We start from the raw sequence: 13,426 nt of genomic DNA, 5'->3' as shown, positions 1-13,426 counted from the left end.
TTAATTGGAAGCACACTAGCTTTCGGAGCGACGCTCCTTCATCAGGTGGTAGTGGAGGGCTCAATCCTAACACACAGAATTTATAGCAGAGATTTACAGTGTGATGTAACTGAAATTATACATTGAAAGATTGATTGTCTGTTAAGCCTTTCATCTGTTAGAATACAGTGATAGTTTCACTTCTTTCATGTATGTGTGTGTGTGTAGTGAGTGCAGAGTGTCTTAAGTCTGTGAGGGGTGCATGTGAGAGTGTGGGAGTGTGTGTGTCTGTAAGGGTGTATATGGGTGTCTGTGTGCGCGTCTGTGTGTATGTGTGTCCGTGTGTATGTGTGTATAGGAGTGCCTGTTTGTGTGTGTGAGAGTGTGTGTGTGTGTAGGAGTATCTGTGTGTGTGTATAGTGCAATGGTGGTCACCTGTAATGTGACATGAACCCAAGGTCCCGGTTGAGGCCCTCCCTATGGGTACTGAACTTAGCTATCAGTCTCTGCTCGGCCACTTTTCGCTGCTGCCTGTCCTGACGTCCACCTTGGAGGATGGACAGCCAAAGGTCCGAGGCTGAATGTCCTGGACCACTGGAGTGTTCCCCAACTGGGAGGGAACCCTCCTGTCTGGTGATTGTTGTGCGGTGCCCATTCATCCGTTGTCGTAGCCTTTGCTCGGTTTCCCCAATGTACCATGCCTCCGGGCATCCTTGCCTATAACGTATAAGATAGACAACGTTGGCTGAGTCACATGAGTACCTGCCATGTACAAAGTGGGAGGTGTCCCCATGTGTAATGGTGGTATCTATATCCACACTCTGACACGTCTTGCAGCGCCTACCGTGACAGGGTTGTATGGAGCTGTCCTGAGAGCCGGGCAGTTTGTTACGAACAACGATCTGTTTGAGGTTTGGCGGTTGTTTAAAGGCATGTAGTGGAGGTGTGGGGAAGGTCTTGGTGAGGTGCTCATCCTCATTGATAATGTGTTGCAGGTCACGAAGAACATGGCGTAATTTTTCAGCTCCTGGGAAATACTGAACAACAAAGGTTACCCTGTCGGTTGCAGCATGTGTTTGTCTCCTGAGGTGGTCATTACGATTCCTTGCTGTGGCACGTTGGAACTGGCGGTCGATGAGTTGGGCATCGTACACCAACATGCCACAGCAAGGAACCATAATGACCTGAAAAATTATGCCATGTTCTTCGTGACCTGCACTCACTACACACACACACATACATGTTCTCACACTCACAACCCCCAACCCAGACAGACATACACACACAGACAGACAAAGACCCACATGCACACATATATTTTGTGGGGTGAATTTGTACTTTCAGGGTTACATTATACTTTGCTCAAAAACTGCATGCATTCATGTAGAACTCTGAGCTCAAAAACTGCATGAATTTATGTAAAACTCTGTTATCTCACTTTTTAGATTAGAATCAATCTAAACATCATGGCATAGACGGAGAACACAGGGGGCCAACACCTTCAACATATTGTCTAGCTAACATCCATTGTTAACAGCTAACCCGAAATGCAACTTTTAAAAAAAAGGTTTTGTGATTTACACATGAAAGAAGTGAAACTATCACTGTATTCTAACAGATGAAAGGCTTAACAGACAATCAATCTTTCAATGTATAATTTCAGTTACATCACACTGTAAATCTCTGCTATAAATTCTGTGTGTTAGGATTGAGCCCTCCACTACCACCTGATGAAGGAGCGTCGCTCCGAAAGCTAGTGTGCTTCCAATTAAACCTGTTGGACTATAACCTGGTGTTGTGTGATTTTTAATTTTGTACACCCCAGTCCAACACCGGCATCTCCAAATCATTATTAAGCTAGAGAAGGTTCAGAAGAGATTTACCAGGATGTTGCCGGAAATGGTGAATTTGAGATATTCAGGAGAGGTTTGATAGATGTTCTTCACTGGAGTGTAGGTGGTTGAGGGTTGACCTTATAAAAGTTTATAAAATCCAGAGGAATATAAATAAGGTCAACGGCCGGTGTCTTTTCCCGAGGATGGGGGATTTCAAGACTAGGGGGCATTTTTAAAGTGAGAGGAGAAAGATTTGAAAAAGACGTTAGAGGCAACTTTATTACACAGTGAGAGACTAGTGCGTGGAATGAACTTTCAGAGGAAATGTAGATGTGGGTACAGTTAAGTATGTGAATAAAACATGTTTGGAGGGATATGAGCCAAGCGCAGGCAGGTGGGACTAATTTAGTTTGGGATTATGATCAGCATGGACAGATTGGACTGAAGGGTCTGTTTCCATGGTGTATGACTATGTGATTCCATGGTTTTTGAGATAGTTTGGAAAAATGCAAGTATATGGGTTGGACTGCATCATGGCAAATTTCTCAGAGTATCATGTTTTGTTTTTTCACAGTCAAAAGGTTCAAATTCAAACCTCACTTCAAGTTTTGAGAATATAATGCGGGATGTACTTAATGAGATGAGGAAATGTTGCACGGAAACTGGAGGTCATCTCTTCACTTGAACTAGGAAATAGGAGACAGATAGAATAAAGTGTAAAGAGAAATGACCAGTTCAGGCTAACTTAAAAGATCACATGACATGTTTGGAAGGCGAGGAAGGAGATCTTCCTGGGTCTTTGCGACATTCCTCCATCACCCAACATCCAACTGACTATATTCATATTATGTACCATTTGTGAAACCTTGTGTGCAAATTGTCTGACTTGCCTCACTAATCTGTGACGACATTTCAAAATGAACTTGTGACGGTAACATGCTCTTGTCCATCCTGAGGATTTGAGAAGATGCTCTGTCGATGCAAGTGTTTTCTTTTGGAAAAGTAATACATTTACTTGTTGCTGAAGAGATAAGACATGGTGCTGAAGGCTTTTTTCTTGCACTCATCACCCCAAAAAGGCCAGATTTCAAACTATCACCATCATTTGTACTACGAGAGAAAAGGATGCTAATTGATTGTTCAAAACATCTTGAAGTAGAAAGGATTGGGAAGCTGTTGGTTTCCCAGGTTCCCTGACATCTTTTAAAAAAGGTGCAAGACATGAAAGATGCCGACCCAAATAGAACTGAACTGATTATCTTAAATTGGTTGGCAAATAGCTATTACCTGCCCATTTGCAGAATCACAACTAATAGCAGATGTTTTATTTTGGACTTTGTAACATTTAAAAGACATCTGGATGGGTATATCAGTTGGAAGAGTTTAAAGGAATATGGGCCAAATGCTGGCAAATGGACTAGATTAATTTAGAATATCTGATCAGCACGGACTAGTTGGACTGAAGGGTCTGTTTCTATGCTATACATCTCTATTACTCTAAGACTCTAAGTGTGTTGGGGGAGGATGCTGGTTGAATTCAGTCTGTAGTCTACCTGTTATAAGAAACCAAGGGAGCATGCTGTTAGATTTGAACAGGCTGTTGTTGGAATGTACGTTCTATGTGCTCAGCAACACATCAGTACTGACGTTTATCCACAAGGTTTTTCAGTTCTGTCATAGGCACGATTGTAAGTACAGAATGTGATTTAACTCTTCCAAGGGGCATGCAGGTCAATATCTAAAGTGTGTTGAAAAATCATTGCATATCTGAGCTAAAGATTCAACGTCTAATTTTATAACGTAGAAATCTAATGTATAGAGTCACACTAGCTTGGATTGTAAAATTGGAGCTACAATCTTTGTCAGTGCAATCTCTCTCCTAATGAAGCTCTGTGTTGGAAATGAAACTATGCAAAATTAACCTTTTCATTTCCTATATTACTGAAGCTACATTACAAAATTTAATGTAGTTACGTGATGATCAAACTACTGTACTGCTTTACTACTTTATCATCAACTTAGTCAGAAACCTTACAATAACTGCTTCCTGTTACAGATTTTCATCTCGGTCAACTGTCTGAGCACAGACTTCTCATCTCAAAAAGGAGTCAAAGGTCTGCCATTGAACATCCAGATTGATACGTACAGTTACAACACTCGAAGCAACAAACCCATCCACAGGGCCTATTGTCAGATTAAAGTTTTCTGTGACAAGGTACGCTGGTCGTCTCGGCGGCTTAATGTTATCCTTTTGTGGTGATATTTTGAAACAATAAATTATGAAGTAAAACAATATCATGTAGCTAGTTTGCTCAAAATGCTAAATTGCTGTAAAGGTACATGCTACAGACATAAATTTGTGATAGGTCTCACATACAAGCAGTAAGGACAAATTGACTGTTTATGGAGCAGCAGCATTTTATCCTCCACCATTTTATACTTTGTGATTATGAGGTTTAGATGTAATGTTCACTCAAGAGTTTGTTCACAATCCTCCTTGTACCTGGGATTACATTGGCCAATTAGGAAAACATTATCTTCTGTTCCTTTAAATGAAACAAGTTGCTTCATTAATATTGATACTTTGCAAAAATTATTTTTCTTGGGGCAGGATTGATTCAAGTACCAGTACAACAGGGACTACACTTCTTAAAAAAAAAAAGTGCTTCATTTTCTGTAAAGCAATTTGGGATGCCCTGAAGTTGTCAGAAGTGTAATATAAATGCAAATCTTTTTTACATTAAATGTTTGCACAAAATAAGTCTAAAGTATTGCAAAACAACAGGGAAGCCAATGAACAGTATGAGGGGTCGATTACACAGTTACAACATTGTGCACATTTCTCACAGCTGTGTGTAACAAAGAATGTTGTATGGTGTTTACGAAGAGAAGAATGGCTTTTCATCATATTTACATTCTCAGACATTTGAAAAATAAATGAGAAATGCACTTTATTATTCACAATTGGTTTGGGAGAGGCTGAACAGGAAGGGGCTGTTTTCCCTGGAGCGTCGGAGGCTGAGAGGCGACCTTGTAGAGGTTTACAAAGTTATGAGGGGTAAATAGGAGAAAGTGAGGACTGCAGATGCTGGAGGTCAGAGTTGAAAATGTGTTGCTGGAAAAGCACAGCAGGTCAGGCAGCATCCAAGGAGCAGGAGAATCGACGTTTCAGGCATGAACCCAAAGAAGGGCTGAAGAATTTCCTGAAGAAGGGCTCATGCCCGAAATGTCGATTCTCCTACTCCTTGGATGCTGCCTGACCTTCTGCGCTTTTCCAGCAACACATTTTCAGCTATGAGGGGTAAATAGGTAAAGTCTTTTCCCTGGGGTCGGAGAGTCCAAAACTAGAGCACATAGGTTTAGGATGAGAGGGGAAAGATATAAAAGAGACCTAAGGGGCAACATTTTCACACAGAGGATGGTATGTGTATGGAATGAGCTGCCAGAGGAAGTGGTGGAGGCTGGTACAATTGCAATGTTTAAGAGGCATTTGGATGGATATATGAATAGGAAGGGTTTGGAGGGATATGGGCTAGGTGCTGACAGGTGGGACTAGATTGGGTTGGGATATCTGGTCGACATGGACGGGTTGGACCGAAGGGTCTCTTTCCATGCTGTACATTTCTATGACTCTATGTCTGTAAATGCCAACCTTGTTTGAGTAACAGCCTCAGAGTCAAATTTGGTATTATTTAGAAGAAAATTTTACCTATTGAAAATATTGTAAAGTTGGTGTTGAAGTTGTATTAGGACCACCAAACCTGATGATGCCATACAGTCACTGGGTGGATAATCAGTTAGTCGTGCACAAGGTTTTGATGGAGATAGACCTGACATAACTGGCTCCTGATGGTTGATTTGGTTTAATTTGATTTGATTTATTATTGTCACTGAGATACAGTGAAAAGTATTGTTTTGCATGCTAACCAGACAAATCATATCTTGGATAAGGCCACAGGGTAATAGACCAGAATGCAAAATATAGTGTTACAGTTACAGAGAAGGTACAGAGAAAGATCAACTCTTAACATATGAGAGGTCAGTTCAAAAGTCTGGTAACAGCAGAGAAGAAGCTGTCCTTAAATGTTTTGGTACTTGTTTACAAACTTTTGTATCTTTTGCCCGGCAAGAGAGTATAATCGAGTTGGGAGGGGTCATTGATTATGTTAACTGTTTTCTCGAGACAACAGGAAATGCAGACAAACTCAATGGAGGGAAAGCTGTTCACAACTCCCTGTAACTTCTTGCTTTCTTGGGCAGAGCAATTGTCATAGCAAGCTGTGATGAATCTGGACATGCTGAATTTCCTTCGCCCTCTGAGGAAATGAAGGCATTGGTGTGCTTCCTTGATTGTTTTTACCTGGTGGTACAATGACTGCAGATGCTGGAAACCAGAGTCTAGATTAGAGTGGTGCTGGAAAAGCACAGCAGTTCCGGCAGCATCCGGAACTACTGTGCTTGATTGTACCACCAACCAGTATCGATTGTTGGTGATATTTACTCCTGGGAATGTGAAGCTCTTGACCACCTCAGTACCATTGATACAGACAGGGGTGTGTTCTCCACTTCACTTCCTGAAGTCGATGACCTGCTCCTTCATTTTACTGACATTAAGGGAGAGATTGCTGTCTTTACCCCATGCCACTAATCTGCCTATCCCTTTCCTGTATTCTGTCTGGTCGTTGTTTGAGATCCAACCCACTACAGTGGTGTCATCAGCAAGTTTGTGAATGGAGTTAGAGCTGAATTTGGCCACACAGTCGTGAGTGTGTGTGGCGTAAATTACAGTTATGCCAGATGGCGATGTTAATTGTACCCATTGCTTCCTGCAATATGTTGCTCTTTGTTATACAAGACAATTAACTCAAGTGGTCCATCTTCTATCCCTAATAATTAGACAAGCCTTTAGAGGCTCTTATGATATAGTGGTAGTGTCCCTAACTCTGGGCCAGAAGATCCACATTCAAATTCCAATTGTCATGGAAATGTGCCATAATGTGTTTGAACAGATTGATTTAAAAATAATTTTAGAAAGGACGATTAATAGCAGCAAGCTACACAAACCACCAGCTACCAGCTCAAAGCTGAATATGATTGTCATTCTTTAGGTTGATTGTAGTCAATAGAAATGCAGAAATGGTGAGATGTAAAATGTGCGGCTGATCCGATCGCACCCATCTTACATTGGTGTCCAAAGTTACATTTTCTCCCATTTGATTAAGGTATTCACCAATTAGTGCCTTTGCCTTTTCCTTAGACATACCACAAAAGTGAGTCATTTCCCTCTCCCCAAGTTTCTTTGAAAGTGTTCAGTAATCTAGAGCTAGATTTCTCAATGCAAGCATTGAATATTATTACAGTACATGACATGGGTATATTACCTTCTTATTTGCTTGCTGGTGTAATATTTTGCTAACTACTACAATGCTAGGGACTCTCATGCAATGAAAACTTAACCAGTACTTAGTTACAAATATCTCCAGTTGGATGAAGGTTCCTTCATTGTGCTGCGCTAATGGTGTTGCTGACCGAACCCCTGATAAGGGACATATACAAGGAGCAATACTGATGGCCAGGTTATACAGACATCCTGATGGAATGCTTGTTTTCTCTAATGTAATTAATGTTTGGAATAAAATTATGCATTTTCTTCCATGTGACATTTATTTGCAGGGTGCTGAACGCAAGATACGTGATGAGGAGCGAAAGCAATCTCGTAAAAAGTCCAAATCTAATGATGGCAGTTCTCATTTAAATACCTGTGAGTACTTAAGTATATAAAGAATACAAAACCTGCAGACTATGTGTAAATATTATAAAAAATGTTGTTGCATCTGATGACAGATTTTTGACATTACTGATTGATGTAGAGATTAATTTAATTTTGATTTTTGTTTTAAAAAGAGTGACATTTATCAGCATTCTGATAACAAAATCCTGTGAATTTTGTGAATACCTTTTTTCAAATTAACATTATTTAGATTTGCTGCATTTTTCAAGTCTTTGAAACATAGGATAAAGTTCCCTAAAAATGGGGTCCCTGCTGAAATGGGCATTGGGGCAGGAATCTATAGGCATTTCAGTTGGTTTTCCCAGAGCTCTGAATAACATGAACAGCCAGTCACCATGTTTGTGGCTTATCAGAGAGAGGTCGTGATGTCATGTCAAATTTGTCAAAGCAAAAGTTTCGAATTAAAGGTACCGCATTGTGAGTTATACAGGCTCCCCAGCATTTGGGCTTTTGAGGCCACAGCACCTCCGTGATGGAGAGGAGGCCTGGAAAGGCTGCCCCAAATTTATCTCTAACTCCTGGAGCATTGGTGTTCAGACATAACATGAAAATTGATTCTCTGCCCGTGGACCTTGTGATTGGAGTTTCACCTCCTTTCACTTGGATCTATGTGACCACTGCCATGTGCACATGACCGAGAAAATTCCTGTTAGTGCTTCTCCTGCTGTTTCAAAAGGTAAAGCCTGAATAAGCTACTGTCATGAAGGTCAGTAGTGGAGAATAAGCTGAAGATTAGTGAAGTGCTTTTACAGAGGAAGCGACTTACAAGAAGTTGACAATCAGCAGCCGGTCATGCATTGGGAAGGAGTGCTGTGAACAGCAACCCCTCTCATGGCCAGGACTAGAGTTCTTCAGTTTCATTGCTTGGAAATTTCCCAACTTGTCAGTTTTGCTAAAGAAGTTCTTTCCACTGTGCAGTCACTTCAGTGAGCCTGGCAAGTCATTGAAAGCTTATTGAAGAGGTGCAGAGGCTGTTAGACCTGAACCCTTGGTTAAAATAGTAATTACAGGTCGTTCTGCTATAACACGTATTTTGTTAACGTGAATTCACTGTAACACCATTGTCGAACTGAAAAAGCGTGAACTTTTAAAACGTCTGTTGGCTACAATGTGATTACATCACCAACACTTTAAGTGCAACTTTTCTGTAATGCAGTGTTGTACATGAATGCAACTATCGCGTTATAGAAGAATTACTTGTAATTACTACTTAAAATATTTAAGTGACTTAATCGAAAGCTGCATATAAGTTCCCCACTTGCCTTCAAATTTCTCTGGATGAAACATGGAAGTGGATGGGATATTTTCAGGATTCTGATCCGATGTCATTTCTTGGTGGGGATTTACTTCCCTGATCACACCCAGACCCACCTCCTTTTGTCTGTTAAAGCTCTCCTGATATCTTTGGTTTCTGTACCATTTGGAATAATTAGTGATTTTGAATATTTCATTTATGGAGGTTATTGTATAAATGATGAGTGTAGCTGGCATTTCAATTCTTGTACATAAGTTTCAAAAATGTGATGGTCCAAAGATAAGGAAATTCCTATTATTTATAAGAAGGCCTTTTACAGATACAATCTTATCACCAACCAACTTTTGAGTAATGGTTAGAGTGGTGCTGGAAAAGTACAGCAGGTGAGGCAGCATCTGAGGAGCAGGAAAATTGATGTTTCAGGCAAAAGCTCTTTAGGTGTCCTCACTTTTGCCTAACGTTTGAGTAATGACCAGTGATGTTCATGGAATGGCAGTAGCCAATATTTAATCATGAAGACTTCAAATTTGCCAGTTGATTTTATAGTTTTAAAACATTCAACCACTGTCACTTTCAATAGATAATGGATCAAATCTGAAACATTGCAAATCATCACTTCAGCCGTTGCACAATCCTTTTTTAATATTCTCATTCTGTGATTCCTATTTTCAGTCCAGGACCAAAAATTACAGCTGATCCCCAACTTCAAGCAGATGGAGGCCACGATCTTCAAGTCCATTCCTGACCTCGTCACCCAACCAGTTCTTTTCATCCCTGATGTCCAGCAACGAGCTGTTCATGTACGTCTCACCTTCAGCTTGATATAAGCTTATTTGATGGGTCTCTTCTGTACGGTTCTGTGGTGGTTTTGTGACTGCGCTACACCAGAATGAAGCAATTCTAGCACTGTACTAACACAATGCATTACCTGACCACATCACAGCACACCTTACTTTTTCAAGGCAAATAGCATAGAATGGCTTCTGACATTCTCTCTATAATGGGGTATAAACAATATGTTTTTGATAAAAGAAGAGTTGAATGTTAGTGGTCCATGTTTCATCTATAAATATTGCTCACAATTAATATTTGCATGTAGAATTTGCCATTTTTAATTGATCGTGTATTCTGTTTTGTGATATTCCCAAACGTAAAAAGAAAATTATTTTGTCTAAAACTACATCATTTATTTACACTACTTTGAGGGCACTTAAAATCAGTTGAAGTCCACTTCTCAAATCAACCTAATGTTATCTGCATGTAGCCCTTTAGCAACATCATCTGAATAGACAGCAACAATTTCCACATAAATGCTGATAATATCCAGCCTTAACTCACTTCAATGTTTCTGAACCCTCCCAATTCTCTAAATTTGCAAACAGGTTATCAGAGATCTGGTATTGGATAAATAGAAATTTCCTCCAGCTAAATATTGGGAAAGCTAAAGTCATTATCTTCAATACCCCCAACAGAATCCATTCCCCAGCCATTGATTCCATCCATCTCTAGGGCAACTGTTTGAGATTGTTAAGATTGTTTGCAGTTTTGGTGTTTTTTAATCTTGAGATGAGCTTGGAACACACATCCATGCCATCATGAGAACTGTCAATTACCACCTCCACATTTCCCTCACCTCAACTCCACTACTCTTCTTGTCTGCTGCTTAAACCTTCATTAACTTTTGCCACTGCTGGGCATCACTCCTCCAAAATACTGTGGATCAGTTTCTAATGTCCATAACTTTGAGGTCATCCAAAACTTACCCATCCAATCCAGTGCTTGCTTACCTACTTTATCTCCCAGTAAAGTAATACCTCCACTTTAGAATTCTCACCCTTGTTTTCAAGTTCCTCCATAGCCTTAGCTTATCCCCCAAGCCTACAATGCTTCAAGATCTCATTGCTCTTCCAACACCAGCCATTTAAATATCCCCAATTTTAAATACTTCACCATTGGAACAGTATGTTCAGTGGCTTAGGACTAAGATCTAGGATTTTGTTTCTACACCTCTTCACTTCTTTTCCCTCTATTGAACTGCTTAACATGTATCTTGTTGCCCAAATGCTTTGTTATCTAACCTAATTACTCTTTGTAATTTACTGTTTTTATAATGCTGCTGTGAAATACCTCAGGTTTTTTTTATGTTAAAGGTACTATGTTGTAGGCTGTGGTTGTTGCAATCTCGTCGATCTTTTATTTAGTTAATTGTGCAGTCATGGATTGTTTGGTGGAAGTAGACATTAAATTTCTTACAGTTGTGATTTTGTCTTCAACTCTATCTTTTCACAGGGATTCCCTGTTGGAGCTGATGAGCTTGAAGGCGAGGGGTAGGTTTGATCTTTGTTTAATTTTGATCCTTTTTAAATTTTAAACTTCATGCCAGTATTGTAATGATCCTTGAAGGGGTCCATAACTTTAAGAGATATTATCCCAACCGACCAAAATAACCAAAGAAAATATTTCCCAATTTTCAGACTTGGTAACAAGCTAACTTCAACATAGATTAAACGAAGCACCATCAGAACTAGAAGCTGCATCCCCTCAACCTTGCTCCACCATTTAATGTGATCATGGCTGATCTCACCTCAGTCTTAACTCCGCTTTCCTTCCCACTCTTTGTAACCCTTCACCCCATTACTCATTATCTCCTCCTTAAATTTACTTCAGACACTGGCATTCTGAGGCAGTGAATTCCACAGATTCGTGATTCTTTGAGAGAAGGAATTTCTCCTCATCTCTGTTTTAAATCTGATACATTGCTTAGCAGACAACAAATACATCAAATTTTAAAAATCCTTCCTAATTAAGTAATGCAACTAAAATATCTTTTATTACATCTGTGTACTTTACACCATGCTACCAGCTGACATGTTATATTTGCTATGTACATGTTGTATTTGCTGTGTACATGTTGTATTTGCTGTGTACATGTGATATTTGCTGTGTACATGTTGTATTTGCTGTGTACATTTGGAATTTGGTGTATACCAGCTAATGGCTGGGGTGGAATGCTGTCACCAATCCTCCTTTCTGCACTGTATCAAAGAGCTTATTTGGTTAAAGGTTTCTGGGTAATCCAAGATGGTGGGCATGGAAAATCTGTGGCGGAAAGTGCTATTCTTTTATTTTTGAGGTATTTTCAGTGTTGGAGCTGATTTCTGGGAGTAGTAATTGCTGTTTTATAACCTGTTGCATTGTTTTGGAATTTTGGGAAAGCAAAAAATCAAAACAACAGCACTTTAAAAAGGAGGAAGAGAGACAAAGTCAGTGCTGAATGGGTGTATGAACAGGAAGGATTTAGAAGGATATGGGTCAAATGCTGGTAAATGGGACTAGATTTATTATGGCATCTAGTTGGCATGGATGAGTTGGACCGAAGGATCTGTTTCCATGCTGTACATCTCTGTGACTATAACAGTGGCAGTGGATGAACTACTAGTGAATCTTAATGAGAAAATGTAATTTTCTTAAGATGTAGTTTATTGTGTGATGGTAATAGGTACAAGTTCTATTGGCTAGTTAAAATCAAAAACTAAAACTATCAGGAGTGGATCTTGAGATACAGTGATAGTGCTCCTACCTCTGGACTCGTAGCTATAGGCTCAAGACCTAACTGCCTCAGATGTGTGCCATAGCATGTCTGAACAGGCTGATGATAATATAGAACGTTATCAGGAGTCACAAATGACACCTCTGTTTATTGAGATCTCAAGCTAGATGTTCCTTTTTTCCACCCAAAACTGTGTGACATTGTTAGAATGAGTGAACCTTAAGACACTCTCCATCATTAACCCACCCAAAACCATTACCTTAATCAATAGCTCTTACAGAAACCTGCCCCAGCACGAATCAGATGTGAGAGAAATAAAAATGGGAACATTGAAAGGATTAAAAATAGTATAGATTGAGCACTGGCTGAGGATTATAGTGCAGATCAGATAGATTTGAAGCAATGCACAAGTACCCCTAACAGGTTTACCAACCAGTTTTATGAAGATCATAACTTAATTTTCTCCTTTTCAGTCTTCTAACTGTTTGTAAATTTAAGTAGTTCTCATTTGTGATGCTGATTTAAAGATGTAGGAATATTGTACTTATAAGTGGGCATTGCAATGTTTGAAACATTTATACTGAATCTTCTCTATTTTTCATTCTGATCATGTATCTGGAACTAGATAAACAGGTTTAGATTTTATTTCCAAATGTTGCCAATCAAGCAAGTGATGCAGCAGAGTTGTAAAGCTGTAGGCTGTTCTTAAACTCTTACATTCACACGAAAGAGAAAAAGAATTGAGAACTAGGAAAGCAAAGTTATAAGACCATAAGACCATAAGACATAGGAACGGAAGTAAGGCCATTCGGCCTATCGAGTCCACTCCGCCATTCAATCATGGCTGATGGGCATTTCAACTCCACTTACCCGCATTCTCCCCGTAGCCCTTAATTCCTTGTGACATCAAGAATTTATCAATTTCTGCCTTGAAGACATTTAGCGTCCTGGCTTTCACTGCACTCTGCAGCAATGAATTCCACAGGCCCACCACTCTCTGGCTGAAGAAATATCTC

At 39.8% G+C, this 13,426-nt stretch overlaps 1 protein-coding gene across 4 annotated transcripts in view; it reads left to right on the top strand.

The window, feature by feature from the left end:
- Positions 1–13,426, top strand: part of grhl1 (grainyhead-like transcription factor 1) — a 118,749-nt gene that overhangs the window by 91,075 nt on the left and 14,248 nt on the right. For all 4 annotated transcript variants that reach the window (XM_043678020.1, XM_043678014.1, XM_043678006.1 and 1 more), the window contains 4 exons: positions 3,871–4,029; positions 7,488–7,575; positions 9,533–9,660; positions 11,150–11,187. In XM_043678020.1, the coding sequence (XP_043533955.1) occupies positions 3,871–4,029; positions 7,488–7,575; positions 9,533–9,660; positions 11,150–11,187 (413 nt within the window). The remainder of the gene's footprint in view (positions 1–3,870; positions 4,030–7,487; positions 7,576–9,532; positions 9,661–11,149; positions 11,188–13,426) is intronic.

This window comes from Chiloscyllium plagiosum, chromosome 3 (genome assembly GCF_004010195.1).
Source record: "Chiloscyllium plagiosum isolate BGI_BamShark_2017 chromosome 3, ASM401019v2, whole genome shotgun sequence".
NCBI classification, from domain to species: Eukaryota; Metazoa; Chordata; class Chondrichthyes; order Orectolobiformes; family Hemiscylliidae; genus Chiloscyllium; species Chiloscyllium plagiosum.
This window is presented reverse-complemented; position numbering and strand designations above follow the sequence as displayed.